Source organism: Hemitrygon akajei, chromosome 14 (assembly GCF_048418815.1).
Source record: "Hemitrygon akajei chromosome 14, sHemAka1.3, whole genome shotgun sequence".
Classification (NCBI taxonomy): domain Eukaryota; kingdom Metazoa; phylum Chordata; class Chondrichthyes; order Myliobatiformes; family Dasyatidae; genus Hemitrygon; species Hemitrygon akajei.
Window position 1 is genome coordinate 91,679,058 of NC_133137.1, and position 18,997 is coordinate 91,698,054.

General features: G+C 39.5%; 1 protein-coding gene across 3 annotated transcripts in view; it reads left to right on the plus strand.

Annotated features, from left to right (window-relative positions):
* Positions 1-18,997, plus strand: part of sema3c (sema domain, immunoglobulin domain (Ig), short basic domain, secreted, (semaphorin) 3C) — a 94,864-nt gene that overhangs the window by 14,802 nt on the left and 61,065 nt on the right. For all 3 annotated transcript variants that reach the window (XM_073066582.1, XM_073066583.1, XM_073066581.1), the window contains exon 2: positions 4,181-4,319. In XM_073066582.1, the coding sequence (XP_072922683.1) occupies positions 4,217-4,319 (103 nt within the window). In that variant the 5' untranslated portion in view covers positions 4,181-4,216. The remainder of the gene's footprint in view (positions 1-4,180; positions 4,320-18,997) is intronic.

Sequence of the window (18,997 nt, forward strand, 5' to 3'; positions counted from 1 at the left end):
AAGTTTGCAGGTGACACAAAGGTTGGTGGTGTTGTAGATAGTGTAGAGGATTGTCGAAGATTGCAAAGAGACATTGATAGGATGCAGAAGTGGGCTGAGAAGTGGCAGATGGAATTCAACCTGGAGAAGTGTGAGGTAGTACCCTTTGGAAGGACAAACTCCAAAGCAGAGTACAAAGTAAATGGCAGGATACTTGGTAGTGTGGAGGAGCAGAGGGATCTGGGGGTACATGTCCACAGATCCCTGTAAGTTGCCTCACAGGTAGATAGGGTAGTTAAGAAAGCTTATGGGGTGTTAGCTTTCATAAGTCAAAGGATAGAGTTTAAGAATCGCGATGTAATGATGCAGCTCTAGAAAACTCTGGTCAGGCCACACGTGGAGTACTGTATCCAGTTCTGGTCACCCCATTATAGGAAGGATGTGGAAGCATTGGAAAGGGTACAAAGGAGATTTACCGGGATGCTGCCTGGTTTAGAGAGAATGCATTATGATCAGAGATTAAGGGAGCTGGGGCTTTACCCTCTGGAGAGAAGGAGGATGAGAGGAGACATGATAGAGGTATACAAGATATTAAGAGGACTATATAGAGCGGACAGCCAGTGCCTCTTCCCCAGGGCACCACTGCCAATACAAGAGGACGTAGCTTTAAGGTAAGGGGAGGGAAGTTCAAGGGGGATATTAGAGGAAGGTTTTTTACTCAGAGAGTGGTTGCTGTGTGGAATGCACTGCCTGAGTCAGTGGTGGAGGCAGATACACTAGTGAAGTTTAAGAGACCACTAGACAGGTATATGGAGGAATTTAAGGTGGAGGGTTATATGGGAGGCAGGGTTTAAGGATTGGCACAACATTGTGGGCCGAAGGGCCTGTAATGTGCTGTATTATTCTATGTTCTATGACTGTCTGCAAAACCATCATCCCAGTGTGAAACCAGAAAGCTATAAATTCAGTTTCCCCACATCTTTCCTTCCCTCTGCTATAGGACACTCCAATGAGTACTTGCCATTCACTAACCAACTAGCTGTAGAAATGTACACAGCTACCTGAAATGATGTTTCTACAGGAACACCTGTGGTAAGTTGGCCCAATTCTTCAGAGATGCCCTGAAAAGGAGGGAAAAAATGAACAACCAGCTAAACCACATGCACTGTCTTAGTCTGAATTATCAAGGACTGCATAGCTCATTCAGAAACGATCAACAGTACTTCATAAAGTTTTGTAAAATGATTTAAAAATGGCAAAACATACAACAAGTAAAAATACTTTAAGGTGCTTTAAGCATGAACAAAGTGTTTTTTAAAAAAAACTAAAAGGTTACCTCTGTCCCTCACTCCAATCCTCTCTAATGAAAACAATGGAGAAGCACTCCCAGTTATCATCTCGTCAACAGCCACCTGCTAGCAGTAACCAGTAACCATTAGATTTCTTCATTGACATTCACAATTGTTGGTTAAACAAGTTCATTACCTGTAGTAGAATCACAAAGGCAAGAAAATCTCCAGATGCTGGAAATGCAAAGCCACACACACAAAATGCTGGAGGAGCTCAGCAGGCCTGGCAGCATCTATGGAAAAGAGTAAACAGTTGACATTCCTGGCTGAGGCTATTGTTACCTGTAGATTCATTGACCTGACTCCTGTGAAACATGACTCTACAATTCAGTTTAATGATTTACAGCAGAATATAAGGTATTAAAAGGTATTGAAGGTGGTTGACTCATCCAGCAATTATTGATGCTATCGTTTGGTGGATGGAACAAGTTAGTTTGGATTCAAGGCTATTAACCTGAAGCCTTAACTTTGTTTCCGTCACCACAGATGCCAGCCAACTTGCTGGGTACTTTCTACTCTCATTTCAGATTTTCAGCATCTGTAGAGTTCTGATCTTTGTTTATGAGAGAAAATTTATCTGTACTAATTGACAACATGAACATGGGAGAACTTGTTCATGGTGTCAAGGGAAGTTGTTGAGGCAGATACTGTACGTTAACATTTCAAATACAAATGGACAGGCGTATGTATAGGAAAGGTTGGAGGGATATGCGGCAAAGGTGGGGAAATGGGACCAGCTTAAAGGAGAGTCTTGATGTTCATGGACATTGGACTAAGGAGCCTGTTTCCAATTTTGGAGGGAATTGGTCTACTGAAATACACCTTGAGATGTAGGTGATGTTTTCAAAAAAGGCTGGATGAATATGTTCAAGTTATAATGTACTCTTGTGATCAGATGAGTTTTCATAAACATTGTAATGCAATCTGTGCTGCAAGATAATAACTAAGCCTTGGAACGCACTCCCAGCCATCTGTGGTTCCGTCGTGCTGTCAAAAATTACCATGAGATTATTGTGACAAGCTTCCTATTCTTTTTATGCCAACCCTCAGTCTCCCCTGCTCTTTCAACTTTCAGTTTGCCTTTGTCGTCATCTAGATAGTAAAATTAAAACTCTGCTGTCAGCAAGGTTATATTAAGGCTTTGTGATGCTAGGAATGAAATACTACGAGAGAACCCTATGATCTTGTAGTCCCTGGGAAGTATCGGTTACAAAATCAGAGTAACACTTTTGACCTATGGTCCCATTTGAAACTCAGGATCCTAGAGACAGTCCCACGATGATGAAAATTATTTCACAAATTAGTGCTAATGTGTATTTGTATCCATTATCAATGCTGATTTCCAACAGACAAAGGCAATGGCTTAGAAATGGAAAGCGAGGAACTGAATTGGTCATTTGTATCAGTATAAGAGAATTCAGTGATGAAATTTGGATTTAATATTGATTGAATTTCTTACATTCCAGTATGAATGTTCATAGAACACTCACCTTACATGCTTTCCATAAATGACAAATGGATGTAATAGGATATTAAGTTGTAAGTCACAACTTTGAATCACGATAGCAGCTTTTAAATCTGCTTGCCATATGTCGTCTAGGATGAAAGCCCCCAAAGCTCCACGACTAACCTCTCAAATATGATTAACCGGGGGGGGGGGGTTTCCAATCTTTTTGCATTTATTTGTTACCTAGAGATGATTCAAATTTATCTTCCCTCTTTATGTCACAGCTTTTCCTTTACCATTGATTTATTGACAAATCATTTTCGATTTGTATTTGTTTTATGAAATCAGGTGATTACTTTTAAGGGGGTGTTCTGCTTACAAGAAGTATTTTGTCAGTGATAAATTCATGCAAATTTTTAAGAGCTTGGTCCCGCTGAATGATTAAGTCAAGCATGGAGTTCACCCAAGTGACTAACAAATGTCAGGTTGAATACGGGGTTGATTGTAGTTTGATACGGTTTCCGAGGCAATCAGTTGTTCTCTAAACAAGGAAGTAGAAAGTGTTTATTGAGATTGCACTGTGGAATAATAATGAGTACTGCAGCCTCTCACCTGGATGCACTAGGCTTCAATGTTGACCTTGCAAGTTATCTGTGCAGAATAGGATTTCTTTCCCTGTGACTCGAGTTTCCTGCCATATTCCAAAGCTGTGATGTTTGTATGTTAATTTGTGACTGTAAAGTATCCCCAGTTCAAGTGGATGGCAAAGGATCAGAGGAAGCCGATGGGCATGTTAGAAAGGTCAAAAGGGAATGAGTTGAATGGGCTCTCTCAATGATAAACGGGAATATGAGATTTTCACTTGTACTGTCCTACTGCTCATGTGATTGATGGAATCACTGCTTAATCCTTGGAGACAGACCTGTCAAATGTGTCATGCAAATAACTGGAGAGATCATATCAACATCGTGCTGACGGAAAAATAACCTTCCCAAGGTTTAAGCTCCAGAGGTGGCACGAAATGCAGCTATTAAACCAGAGTGACACGTTATTATAGAAGTGCAACGGACCTTTTTATTACTTGAATTCATTTTAGCAGTTGAGTTTAGTGCATTGCCTGATTACTCATTGTCTATAGTCGTGTTTGGAAGTTCAACAAGATTCCACAAGCAATAAGGCCATTCTTGCAGACATGTTAAGGGATAATTCATTTTATGGGAACATTAATACATATTCATAACATTTTAAACCTCCTGTTTTGATTGCACCCTAGATCAAGCAATGTTTTACTGAAGACAAAGCATTTTAATATATAAAAACAAGTATAACTTTTCACATGTCTTATCAAGTGATATTATGTTGTTAAAATATCTGTGTTAACAGCTGTGCCTTCATTTTCCTGCAGACTATTTTATCTGGACCTAATAATTACAGCTCAAAAATGGCAAAATTATTTCTTCTTATGGTTGTGGGAGTCTTTCTGGAGTACAACAAAGTCTTTGGCCTGCAGCAGACTTTGCCACGAGTGTATCTCACAGCTAAAGGTCAGTGCAACATTAAAAAATATCTATTTCTATATTTGGAACTATTAAATATCCTTTTCTTGGTGTGTTGGATATTCTGTTAAACAAAGATACTGCTAAAGACATAGATTAAAAATGTCAATCTAGGATGGAGAATGGGAAAGACCATGAACCCTTTTCTGTACAAGTTATTGAGTTGAAAGCATGTAGTGTTGAGCAGCATGCTTTTCCATAATGCTGTGTTGGGCATAATCTGTGAACTGATAACTGTTGATCAGGAATTACCTAAGTAGTAAGTGAATTGTCCATTGAGCCAAATCAACATCTGAATTGTATCCACATATTAGCCTTTTTACATTAAATCCACTTTGTGTCATTTATATTTACTTAAAAAAGGTAATGCTCTCTGGAACTTTGGAGATTTTATTGTCATGATATTGGCAAAGTCAGTATGATTGATCCATTCCGATCTTGTGCTGAAGGAGACACAATAAATGCAAGGAGTTGAAAGTGACAGGACTTGGAAGAACATTGACCTGTAAAAGATTTCTTTGACTTACCGATGGGAATGAAATTCTTGAGTGTGATTGAAGGATTCAAAACCTCTTGAAAAATTTGACAAGCTGAAAGATTATTGACCATTACTATCTCTATACCAACACATGGGGTGTTCGGTCCTGTACATTGAGAGGTTTTATACCTGTACCGATCTTTCAATTCAAAGTTTGGAAGTTGAAAAGGATGGGGCTACAGGGGGTGGAGGCAGGATGAAGTAGGGACACTAGCTAAAAGCCAATCCCGGAGGACATCAGCACAGAACCGAGGGCTGAAGTTCTGGTGTCCATTCAGTAATGGATTGGGTTAGACATAAAGACATGGTCATTACCATGAAGACTCACTCTATTGTGTTGGAAAGTGGCTGTAATGAAAAAGTAATGTATTTTTACACTTTTATATTTGCTAGCTGAAATATACATATGTAAAATACTTCCCTGATCTACAAAATTCAAATTAGGTTAAACATATCTCAAAGGATCCTTAAAATGTCCCTCAGAGAAGAAAACTACCTTCCTACCCAGTCTGGAGTCTGAGTGACTGCAGACCCATCGCTGTGATTGATTCTTAATCACTTCTTCAGTTCATGCATAGTTAGGTGGGGGCTTTGCTGTGAGTGCGAGAATTTCCTCTGGGTGCTCTGGTTTCCTTCCACAGTCCAAAGAAATACTTGTTCATAGGTTAATAAGTCAGTGTAAATTCCTATGATTAGGCTAGGCTTAAATAGCTGGGTTGCTGGGTGGTGCAATGCGACAAGGACTTTCCACACTGTATCTCTAAATAAAAATAAAAATACAAAAGCCGGTATGCCCAGTGGTGTCAGCATCCCCAGAACTAATAAATTAAAGAAAAGAAGATTCAGTGATGCGTCTGTTCCCCGTGGAGAAATATTATCTTTTGACTCAACATTCCACTCTGGGGGTGTTCTGCTCCTGATGGAAGTCTCAGGTCAGTGTAACTCCATAAATTATAACCATGTCTTGAATCAAGTGTGAGGAATTTGAGCTGACAAGTTGGAGCCAGTTGGATTGAGGGCAAGTATCATCCTTGAATGAATCACTGGGTTGAGTTCTCCTTGACCTGTCTGATCCTGCCAGTGTACATTGTCTGCTGATGAAAGGTCTGGATGATGCATCCATTGTCTCGGGCAGGTAACCCCAGAGGTGGCACAGGGGAAGTCTGCAAAATCCAGCTTCGCAGTCTGTGTTTGTTGCTTTCTACCACAGGTGCCAACTTGATGCCAATATGGTGGTTAATGCATACGTAGGCATCTGTCATGTAAAGCCTGCTCACTGACACAGTGTAGGAACATTGATGTTTACTAAGATGGAAGCATGCAAAACAGTCAAATAATTTGATGTGAGCATTACTAAGTTGCCACTTCACACTCCAGGTAATATCTATCCTTAGCTTCACACACTGAACACATGTTCATGAACAAACAGGACCTTCCACCAGCAACATCAAAAGAGAGCATTCATGAAAAGCATCTTAATTGTTTATTGATTTATGATGGCTTCAAATACAATTCCATCAATTTGCTTCCAATGTTTTTTTAAAGTTGCTAAGCTCTGCGAGGAGTAGCAGGAAAGGTACAGAAGGACATGGACCTCACTTCAAGCTTCCAGAGAGTCAGTTGCACACTCTTTTGAGAGTGGCCTGGGGAATGAGCAGATGGAAGAGTAGGGGGGAAGAAGGGTTGTAGCCTGGAGATCACATTCACTCGACATGACATGTCCTTCCTTCAAGATGGCAATGCCACCTCCAGCTGCCACAACTTCAGTCTTAAGGCTATGGACCAAATTATCAGAGGCTAATAAAGTTATAGTAGGAACTGAGGCTTTGGCTCAAGACGGTTTGGCAAGAGAGGCAGAGGCTAGTTTGAGGTTTCTCTCAATCTTCTGTTTCTTTCTTTATTAGTGCCTGGCATGATTATAGTGGGCACTGAGGCTTGGCTCAAAGATTCAAAGTGCATTTATTTTCAAAGTATGTATGCAGTATACAACCCTGAGATTTGTCTTCCCACAGACAGCCACGAAACAAAGAAATCCATGGAACCCATTCAAAGAGAAACATCAACCTCCCCCACCCCCACACACACAAAAGAAACAAAATCTCGCAAACAGCAACAACAAAAATGAGCAAAAAAAACACAGAATATAAAGCACAATAAAAACGAGGAATTGGCAAGAGAGGCAGAGTTCTCTGTCCAGTTTCTGTTCCAGTTTATTAGTGCCTAGCTAGAGTAGTGAAAATGGATCCCAGGGCAGTAATGTGCTCCAGGCCCTATTCAGGGTTAAACTGGAGACATTTACCACCACTATTGCACAAGGGATAAAATCTCACTGGTGAAACTCAGTTTAGGAAAACTGAGTAACTTTAATTTTACCTTGCAAGCGAGCAGTTAGGGAGTGAGTAAACACTTTTGCAAGGAGCCAGTGGTAAAAGACACAGTACACACTCCACTTAGTGTGTTAGCATTGCCAAATAGATGTAGCTTGACATTGCATAGTGACCGTGTATTTATTGGGGTGGGGGGGGAAGGTCCCACTTGGTATCTTCAGTTAACAGTTACTGAAGTTCAATCTCAGGGACCAGAAGACCCATTTGGAAACATTTTTTTAACACAGTGAATAGAATAGAATTAGTAAACTCAGCCTGAACGAATGGCAATGGGTTACAGATTCATTGCCACCTTACAAAAGGGATTTGCTAAATATCCAAAGGAGACATATGTTGGGTCACGGGAAAGCAAAATGTTGTAGCCCCAACCAGAGCCAGTGCACTCAAAGGGCTGCAAGTCACTTGTTTGATCGCAATTGCTATAACCATTTATTAAAGTTGCATCAGGTGAGCCATTCTATCGCATAGTTACGGGTCTCAAAGCTACGGCACTCATGACAGTGAGAGAGAAGAGGGAAGCACATAGTCGCTGCATTGAGAACACTTCCCAGTACAATTCAGTGATGTGTACGATAGTACAGCATTGTACAAGTGTAAGTGAGCAGACTCAATCGCAGTAGCATATACTCGTTAACAGTTGCATACATTTTCACAACCCCATCAAGCTTCCTGCTGCAACCGAAGAACTGAAGTAATTTTCATTTCCAGAGGTATCATACTTTTCCTTACAATGAACCAAGATTCTTCCTTACATGAAGAGTGGGGGGGGGGGAGGTGGACAGGGCAGCAGGGGTGGGTCCTCCAACTTAAGTTTTATTTGTGGTCGTTCTGTAGAATTTTCCTAAATAATAATTGCTTATGTTGCAGAAATAACAAACTCTTGTGGTTTTACAATGCAGAACCAGTTTAAATGGACTTTGCAGCCATTTTTAATGAATGCTGATCATAAATCAACAGACCACATGATTTCTTTAACCCTCAAGCTGCCCACCCCATTAGTTCCTGAGCTCTAATGGAGAACTGTTATTGAACAAATAGTGTGCCTATTAACCTTTCAGATGCTACCACTAAACAGAATTGTTTGTGTTAATATGTCTCTTTATTTTTCTGATAGTTTTTATCGGTATATTGCACAAGTCTGATTTCTGAGCAATCATTAGATTTGAAAAATGAGTAAGGGTCATTAAAACTTCCCAAGTTTTTTTTCTCTCAGTTCCTCCATTAATCAATTAAATCACCCATTATAGTTTAAGAGGGCAAAGTTATTAGTAATGGTCGTTAGACAAGAAACATGTGCCTTTAATTGACAGAGCACATACACAAATTCTATAAGGGTTGGTACTTGTCTGAAGGGAGAGAAATGATTGAGTTTATCAGATATGTAAGTACTTAATGTGTGCAGCGCTGATCCACATTGCCAATTCCTAGATAAGACGTCCAGCTGCAGTATCCTGCAGTTCTCTGCTATTGAAGGATTTGAGCATTTTGTCTTAGGCCCCGCTACTCAATCAACTGACCTAATCTGTTGCTTTGCTAGGAATTAAATCATATTTTCAGCCAATCGAATAGCTTGTGAATTCAGAAATAAAAATAAAATACTGAAACAAGGAAGGCTAGACATTATCCACAGTAAGAGGAAGAGATTTAATGTTTCAGGTTGATATCCGTTGATTGGGGTCATGGACCTCATACATTAGCATTCCTTCTACTTCCACAGATGTGCCTGACCTGTTGAGTTATTTGCAACATTTTCTGTTTTCATTTCAGATTCCTTGTGCCCGTATTATTTTAGTTTGGTGCTGAGTAGATTCACCTTTATACAGTCTCCCTGTGTTCTAATCGTTGTTTGAGATTCTAAACATTGGACCTTTCTGTAGATATTTCATTACTGGCAGTGTATTTCAGAGGAACGTGCAAACTTAATAAGAAATAAAAGCAAGAGAAAGCTGTTTGGTCCCTCATGCCTTTCCTGACGCTCATTACAATCATGACTCGTCTTTCACCTCAGTGCCAGATTCCAGCACTAACCCTAAAATATTTTGATTTCTTTAAGGTGGTGTGCTAACTCTGGGACTTGAGATGCACAACTGATGAATTATTTGATGTGTTACATCAATATTTTGATGTTTATATCGCAGGAAGGAGTCAATTGTATTTAGGCCATCAATGTGCGTCAAGGGAACCCTGAGGTGATATTTATCAAATATATTTTTCCATTTAAATGGCCTTTTCCTGTGTTTCTGACAAGCAAGCCAATTGTTACAGGAAGAAAGAGGCAGTTTAAAAATAATTCCCATTGAGCAACACCATGTGGAGACTTCTAAGCTTTTATGGATTTCCAGCGTTCATCCCAAATCAAATATGGTGAACTAACAGCACAGAAATCTCTTGGACATGATTTTTAAAGTCTCAACCTCATCTTTCTTATTGTTTTCTGAACTTAACTCTAGTGGGACACAGTCTCCTTGAAACATCTATCATTTCACAGTTCCCTTATCTGAAGTTAAAACACTTCATAGCGGCAATTTGAAATAAGATCAATAATCAAGCCAAGGTGCAATAACATCATGTATTTTGTATTAATTTATTTTTGAGCTAGCAAAATAAACAATGTGGTCATGACAGAAGCCACAGGCTATACTGCATACTGCATCAGTAGGAATAAAGAATCGAGAAATGTTACAGAATAGAATTGTCCCACATGTAGAACGAACTTGCTACCAAGATATATTTTGACTTCTGCCTTGAGTGAGCGTACATATATGTGTAAAAAGGAGTAGATAAATAATAATAAACAGGGGCTTTTACAAAAACAAAGTAATATAAAAATAAATGAGAAATAACACACACAAAATGCTAGAGGATCTCAATGGGTCAGGCAGCATCTTGGGAAAGGAATAGAGTCAACATTTTGGGCTAAAGGGTCTCAGCCTAAACTGTTGACTTTCCATAGCTGCTGCCTGACCTGCTGAGTTCCTTCAGCATTTTGTGTATGTTTCTTGTATTTCCAGCATCTGCAGAATCTCTTGTGTTTATGAAGAAATAACACACGTTGAACAAATGTACTCATGGTGGAAAAGAGAAATCGGACAAATAATAAAAATCAAGAGGTCCAGAGAGATTAAGGATCTGAAAAAAATTATTACTATAAACAAATGGAGATGAAAAATCATTGAATTTAAAAAAATTGATCTACTATTCATTAAGGCACATTTCTTGATTTTTAAGAAAAAGTTCCAGATAGAATAGATGCATTTGGTTTGATCTTCAACAGTTGCCAAAGTTTTAAAATTTCAAGTCACAGGCCGGTGATAATAAACCCGATTCTGATTCTGAAATTACTGATTAAGAAGCGTAGATAGAGAAAACAATGAAGAGTTGTCAAATTAGGCTGACATCAATAATAGGGGACTGTAGAATAGATAGCTAGGATAACAGCTCATAGAAGATCATAATATATGATTGGGAAATGTCAGGATTTTTTGAAACTCGAGTGAAGTGAAGAACTGGATATAGTATTTAGATTTTAAAGAAGCATTTCATTGTGTGTTTTTAACGGGTGACTAAATGAAGTGTTAGTTCATGGGACTGGATGTCACATATCGGCTGGAAATTGGAGAATAGGAATAAACAGGTGATTTATAGTTTGGAGAGTTACAAAGGTCAGTGCTTGAGTTCCTCGTAACCATTTCAATGCTGTGACAGGATATGTTATACCCAGGTTTGCTATGTTACAAACCCATTTGAGAAATTAATTGTGACAAAGAGATTACGAGATTGTAAAGGGAAACAACCAATTTAACTGTGCAGGCATAAATTTAATGTGGGGAATTATGAGGTTATTTACTTTGTTTGGATAAAACAGAATAAGTGAAGAAAGGGCAGAGATAATTGTGCATCTGTCAATGGATCAGGGAAACTGAGTGCTGAGCTAGCAATTGGGAAATTACATTACCCATTATTATATAAGGATTGGCATACAATGTTAAAGAGGTGATGTGTTCATCTCTAGTCATTGGCATACGTGCTTTTAAGAATATTGATTGCCACGTGTACTGAAGTTACTGAAGATGGAAGCATGATAGATGAATGCAACCAGTGGTTAATATTAGTTCCACCGGATCAGCTCCAGGTGATCTTTCACCAACTATACAGGGCCTCAGTGAAACTGCAACTGGAGACAGCTTTGATCTCGGCAGATAAGGAATGAAAATTTATCTTGGGGATGAGGAGAAATTTCTCCACTCAAACAGTCATGAATTTTGGGAATTTCCTCTCCTAGTGAGCTGTTATTGAGAGCTGTGAAAAAGTAATAGACTTTAGTGGTTAAATGCACAAGGTAGAAGACCAGCCTTAATATCATTGTGTAATAGAGCAGGCTCAAAGAGTCAAATGGACTATACTTGCTCCTATTTCTTAAAAAATATTATGTACTTCTGTAGTGAAGCTCTCCTGTACAATTTTAAGATTGATGTTAACAATTTAATACTTACCGGGTACATAAATTAAATATAGAGGAACTACAGAGAAAGACATACCCTGACGTACAAGCATTTTATTGCACATTTTACAGATATACAGTTGGGTACCAGAATCATGGACATGTCACTGAATTCAATTCAAAAAATCAATCCACTTTATCCCAGTCTAGTATTACTTCTGTTCAAAATTGGATTTGTGATTATCCAATTTTGGATTATGATGATTGTGCATTTAATCACATTGTGACTAGTTACGTTCTGCATCATCATATTGATTTTTGGCTCTTGATTATGGTCAGCATTCAAACAGATTTTTATTGCCAATGCTTTCACCCATTCAGCCTTGTTTCTACTATGTCAGTAGAAAGGAATCTTGGTTGCCAGCACAGAAGCAAAGGTTAACAGAGGTCAAAAGATTAAGAAGTCAGTGTATTGTTGAAGAACTTCCTCCTCCACAATCTGCACAATGTTACATACACCGACGGCCCAGCTTCTACACAAGGGAATCATTCTCTAGGAGAACACAGTAGCACACTCAGCTGAGTGAAGGCACATGTGATGCAACGGAAATTACAGGAAATTGCAAATACAATGTTTTTTTTTAAAAAATCTATTAATTAGTTTCGCAGATTGCATCAAAACAATATGTATCTTTGCATCTTCCCCTGATATATTTTTAAATGTGAATTCATTAAACACTGGCAAAAATAGTTGGAGAAGTAAAGTTCGGTAGAACAGCTGGTGCATTGCTAGATTTATTCAGGGTAAAGTACTTCATCGACATGAGTGATAGGAGTCTTCCAGTGGGAAAGAATTCTCGAGAAATTTTATTCTACTCAGACATGTGAGATTATTTGAATAAGCTTAATAATTCAAACAAAGACAAAAAAATGCATGATCTTCAAAAATCATTCAAGCTTCTGCATCCTGAATGTTAATATACAGAATTGATCAGCAGCCAGGCTTCTCTTTATTGATTCTAATCTCTGTGCATGGTTCATTCCAGGAACTGCACCCAGTCGTTTAATTTTTCTCCTTTTTAATACCTTATTCCTGTACATCAAGGGGGACTGGTCTTTCCACAGCTGCTTCTAAAGTGTTGAGAGACCCAGGACCAGAATCCAGGATGTTAATGTTTCCAATGTAAAATGCACTTGATCTTTATTTCCGGCAAGAAGCACAGTTAATCTGTTTGTTGATATGATTAATACTAACTTATATGAAGTAACTCATTGCTTTATGTTAGTATGCATTATGCCTGTTGACTGAATCTTACATCTGAGGCTGTGTCCAAACATGATACAGTAGTTCTGTATAATATGTGAGGAAATAATGCATATAATGGATTGATTCTCCTTTCACTAAATAAAATCTCACTTCTCCTCCCCTCTTCTATTCCCCACTCTGGCCTCTTACCTCGTCTCACCTGCTTTTCACCTCCCCTTCATCCCCTCCTCCTTTTCTTTCTCCTGTGGTCCACTCTCCTCTCCTATCAGATTCCTTCCTCTCCAGCCTTTTACCTTTCCTACCCAACTGGCTTGACAAACTCCTTCCAGCTATTCTTCCTCCCCTCCCCTCAACTTTTTATTCTGGCATCTTCCCCTTCTTCTCCAGTCCAAATGAAGGGTCTCGGCCCGAAACGTTGACTGCTTATTCAATTCCATAGATGCTGCCTGAACTCCTGCGTTTGTCCAGCGTTTTGTGTGTGTTGCTTCGGATTTCCAGCAACTGCAGAATTTCTTGTGTATATGGTGGATTGCTGCATTGTCAATATCGCTAGTATTGAGTGAATTAGGTAGCTTTTTAAGATGCTGAAATAGAACTTGGAAAGAGAACAGATAATTCTTCTCATCAATGTCTCGCCTTCCATTCCACCAAACTACAAAAAATGGGCCGTTGTCCCATGGAAATTAAATAGTTAACAAGCCTGCCCATATCTTTGCATACAACCATGAAATGGTTAGGAATTATCCTGTGAATGGAAGTACAAGAGCAAAATATTTTCCTTTAACTCAGCTAAAATGTAACATAAGTATTGTATACATTCTATGCATTCAATTTAAACATTTATCACTTTCTTTATTGTTCCACACTCAAAAATCAGCTGGAGGAACTATAACTTGATTAAGTTCCTTACTAACTAGAATTTCAAACACAGGGCAGCTGACGAGATGATTACTTGGAATCTCTTTTCTAATGTTTGCCTTCATTTAAAGTTGTTCCTCGATCAGTGGTGTTTCCTGATTTTTTTTCCCCCATTAGTTCAATCTTTTTGTTCAAGCAGTATGACTGCCTCTGAGTAATCACACAAACCAGGCCTTACTAGACCCATTTAGAAGCCATGTGTCCTTGTTCTGACAGTGAAACGTCAGCTCTGATTTAACTGGTAATGGACTCGTCTCTTCCATCAGAAGATTATGGATATGTCTGAATGTAAGGATGTAAGCACATGCTGACATGCCTACTCAGCAGTGAAAAGGAGCTGATCAATTAGAGGTGCTATTTGTCAAATGAAATGTTAAACAAACCCCCATATCCTCTCTCAGGTGGACATAAATTATAGCACTCTTTTAAGGAGTTGCTGAGGATTGATTCCTGTCGCCTAGGCCGATTTATTCCCCTGTGCCAGTATGACTAGAACAGTCATTATCATATTAGGGCTGTGTGGCTTTGTTATTATATTCTATGCTTATTAAATTAGTTATCATATTTATGACCTGACAATCCATAAATCATGCTGTAAAGTGCTTTGAGATATACAGGGGCTTTAAGCAATGCCACATAACTCACATTGCAGGTCGAGGGAACTTGCTGTGTGCAAATTGGCAGCTGAGTCTCCTACATTACCACAGAGACTGAACATCACTAGTTGTCAAACACTGGAAAATTCTGACTTTCTGGAAGCCACGATATAATGCGATTCAGCCTTCTTGCTACTGCAATTAACCTAATTAGCCACAGGGTGTTCACCTGCATCCAACACTGGCATGGGTACTAGCTCATGCCCCATATTCAGATCCTATGTGAAATCCACCTACCACAGACATGTATGTGCACGTCCAGTTCTAACAGCAAAAACAAACATTTCTGCAGAATAATTCTCTCCCAAGAATTCAACTTTATTTGAATTCTTCATAGAAACCATGCCTGCAAGAGTTCTATTTCTTTCATAAAATACATAACTTATTCATCCTGGTGATGGAATCTAGTCCAAACAGCATCCACTCACCCTTCCCACGCCTGCTGTGAGCAGGTCTAGTTGACACTCTACTGTGCAGCTCAAAAGAGAACGCTCTTTTAAAAACAGTCATTAACACCAAACATAGATTCTGTTCCTGCTGCACATTTCCTCTGCAGCCCTGCTATGTTTTAGTTGAAACAGACCCAGAATAAACCTTGCCGTCTGAGCACATGTTCTACTTACACGGTCCTCGAACAGGCTGGCAGCGAGTCTCCTGCCTCAATAACAAATGAATACAGTAGCTCACCACGCCACGCAAAGCTTTGGAGAAAGAATACTTTGCTACAGAGAGGTCTGAGCAGTGTTATCAGGTTGGAGCTTCCTTCTCTGAGAACCGGGCCTGCTTTACCTCATGGAAAATGATTAGATGCACAGTGATTTCTGGGAACAGGAACTTTTTGAAAAGAACTTATCGTGTGGCAGTTCTTTGATTTGAAGTTCTGATCACTTTTAACATTCTGATCACTGAAACATTTATTACTGATAGCAACACATTTTAAGTAGAATGATAATCCAGCCAGCTTCAAACACTCAATATGTAACACTCCCATGCCAAAATATTCAGAACAAGACTCTGTTCCAGAAAACAATTAAACCATGACATTCCATTTTCCAAAACAAAAGATATCCATTCCTTTTAATTACTAGATAATCCATTCCATTACACAGCATTTTAACTGGTGCCTTGTCGACAGCCTATTTCCACTTCCGAGGATTTTTACAAAGTATCAAGGACTTCCTGACAGTTCATCAAGCTCCCACTAGTAAATAGGCTCTGACTAAAGAGCATGCAATAGAGAACTGGAATAACAGGCAGGCAGTCAACTTGGCAGGATGTGACTGCAGGAATCTATGTTGGGCTGCAATTATTCACCTTATTTAGAAATGTCTCATTCAAATTCTTATGGGTAGGAGACGATTTATCCAAGTATAAGGATGAAATGTATTTAGTGGGAGAGATATTAATGGGTTAAGTAAATGGACAGAACTGCAATAAAATGCTGCCACTGGATAAAGAACATCATTTAAATTATCCTTTCAGCATAGGCTATAAAAATATTTGTTAGGATTTGCAATTTATACATTTCTGCCTGTCCAAAATCAATGACGCAGTGTCGTGCATGGAGGAAAATTCCAATGTTGTGAAGCAGTTTTCTCTGTGATCCCAGTGCTGGTTTAGAAACTGAGTGGCAGTCCTCCCAGCAAATACTCACTGGGCAGAAATGATCCACTTTTGAGAAGGCTCCTGATTATATTGCCATATGTGGTACCCTGTGATTGAGTGTGCACTGTTATTACTGCACATTCTTGGAATAAATTTCTAAGACCATTACTCAGGGTGAGGCAACAATGGGTCAATAGATAGATAGATAGATAGATAGATAGATAGATAGATACTTTATTCATCCCCATGGGGAAATTCAACATTTTTTCCAATGTCCCATACACTTGTTGTAGCAAAACCCAACATTCGGTGCAAATGCATGTTACAGAGCATTACTCTATACATATATATATATGTCATCAACTAACTCTTCAATTCTTAATTGTTCTGATTCTTGGACGTGGTGCCAGATAATTATGTCTAATTCACCCACTGTATTTTGCTCTGACAGGAAAAACGATACCTTGTTTTAAAATGATTTTTCACTATAATCCCTGAATTAGGCAGCTCACGATGAATTTGACAAACTGGCGTAAGCTTCCAAGCAGGTGAATTAACAACTCATAGGCTTTGCAGTGAATTCCATATCCTGTTTAGGATCTTGTAGGAAGAGAAATACTTCACGTTATTGTAGTAAGGCTCAATGTGACCCTTCGTGTGATCAATTATATCTGGTTCACTTCCGTGAAGTTAAACCCAGCTCAGAGCCTGATGAAACTTCAGCTCCTTTTAAAATTGAGATTGCACGGCCTCTGGAGTGAAACTACCTGAAATCGGAGGCTCAAACATGATGGTCACATGCCTTCAGGGTGCAAGGTTGCTTGGCTTTTGCGTCGCCAACATCGCTTTAAATTAAGTCTCCACAGGATTTACTCTGGTGCAAGTCTAATAGAAATAGACACAGGAGCGAGGTGTTCCTGGTGAGACAATTAATTCCTGACATCTGCACCTGTGCAGTAGGGTGTGGCGATCAGGAATGTCCTGGAGATCAAATACCTGATTCCCATACCCTGCCAAACTCAGCACCATGCTGAAAATCAGTTGCTGCTTCTTCTCAGATGGCCCCTTAGGATCAAGGACAACAGCTCAGTGGGATGCCTGATTAGGACAATGGTTCAACCATTCTGCAATGGTGCAAGCACTTAGCTCAGATGTACATGACTCCAACCAAATTAGAATGAGAGCATTAAATGCTGGCGCCATTACATTTCATTAAACTTTCTGTATTCCTTTACTCTTTCAAGTTAATTTTTCTTACTTACATTTATATTGAGTGTCTTTGATCATCTGAAAGACTGAATGGAAGATCCAACGTCATTGATATCTAATGGCTGTCAGGACGGTCCAGAGCTCGGGCCTCAGAATCTACCCTTCTGAGACCTAGTCTCTGATTGTGGATTGGCATACGTTACGGCCCAGCTGTGGCAGCGAGGCCTGAAACATGAGTGGAACATGGGGACAATAAGTGAACTGAGCTAAAGGAATATAAATTTTGACAGAACTTTATTGCTAAGAAAATGCAGACTGTTTAGATTAGTGTGTCAGGCAAAGAAACCATAATAGCGAGAGGTGTGCCTGATCAAATTCAATGGAGCTAATATCCGCTGCCAATGGAAAACGGGGTGCAGGTGGCAGGAGGTTGAATAAATGCAGTCCTGAGGAGTTGGCTGAGTAGGGCCACGCAGCAAGGAGGGGGAAGAGTAAGGGAGGAGACTTGGTAACTAAAATTCAAGGCCCAAAGTGGAAAAGAACAGCTAACTTGGATTTGAAGGCCCAAAGGACAGAATGGTGAATAGTGAAGGCAGCAAGGGTGGACAAGAGGAGGTGAGATCACCTGTCCAAAGCTTACAGGAACAGCCAGTGAGGTTCCATTCCTTAGTTTGGAATTTAAAACGTAGGTTTTATTCAAAAGCATAAGATGTGAGAAAGATAAATAAAACTAATCAAGATCATTATTCTAAAGATGTAACAGTCCATAGGGCCTGCATTAATAGAGTCAAGTTTTTGTAAGAAAATTGTTACGATGAAAACGGAAACTGTTTATATTAGTGTGTCAGGCAGAGGAACTGTAATAAAGGCATTCGAGGCACACAAAGAGAAGGTGAAGAACACTGTACCAGGGAAATGGGTAGTATTATTTGAAAGTATTCTATTCTGTAGTTGGTAGACTCATTATCATTTTACTTGCAATTAGACAACTAATTTGCCATTGTAGCAAAACCCACAAAATGTTTGTGGAACTCAGCAGTTAAGACAGCATTTATGGCGGGAAATGAACAGTCCAACGTTTCGGGACAAGACCCTTCATCAGAATCTCTATGATGTCCTGATGAACGATGTCAGGTGAAACACTGACTGTTCATTTCCCTCTGTAGATGCTGCCTGAACCTCTGAGTTCCTCCAGCATTTTGTGTTTGTTGCTCCAGGTTTCCGGCATCTACAATTTCTGTTGTGTCTCTAGTTTACCGACGTCACTGGCTAATGGGGCAGCACCCCGTGTGAAAATGGAAAAAGACCCTACTGATCCATTGTCTCTCTCAGAAACAGCCAGCTTTAGGTTCCAGGAAAAACTCTGAATCACATTTGGGAACAGTAGAGGCCATATGAAATTGAGCTGGGAAATGTTACCAGGCTTCCTATCAATGTTTTGAGGCTGTCAGAGGAAAGGCTCATATTCCTGTCTCATATCCAAGTTCCACGCTTTGTCATACAATCTGTTCAACTCCAGCAGGTAACAACTGGCAGGAAATAGTGTTTACAAACCTGGCAGTATTTCTTTCTGCACCAGAAGGCTTAATTCACTTTCCTGTCAGGATTCGTCGTGAACGTAGAAACTTTTTGCAAGATAGATCTG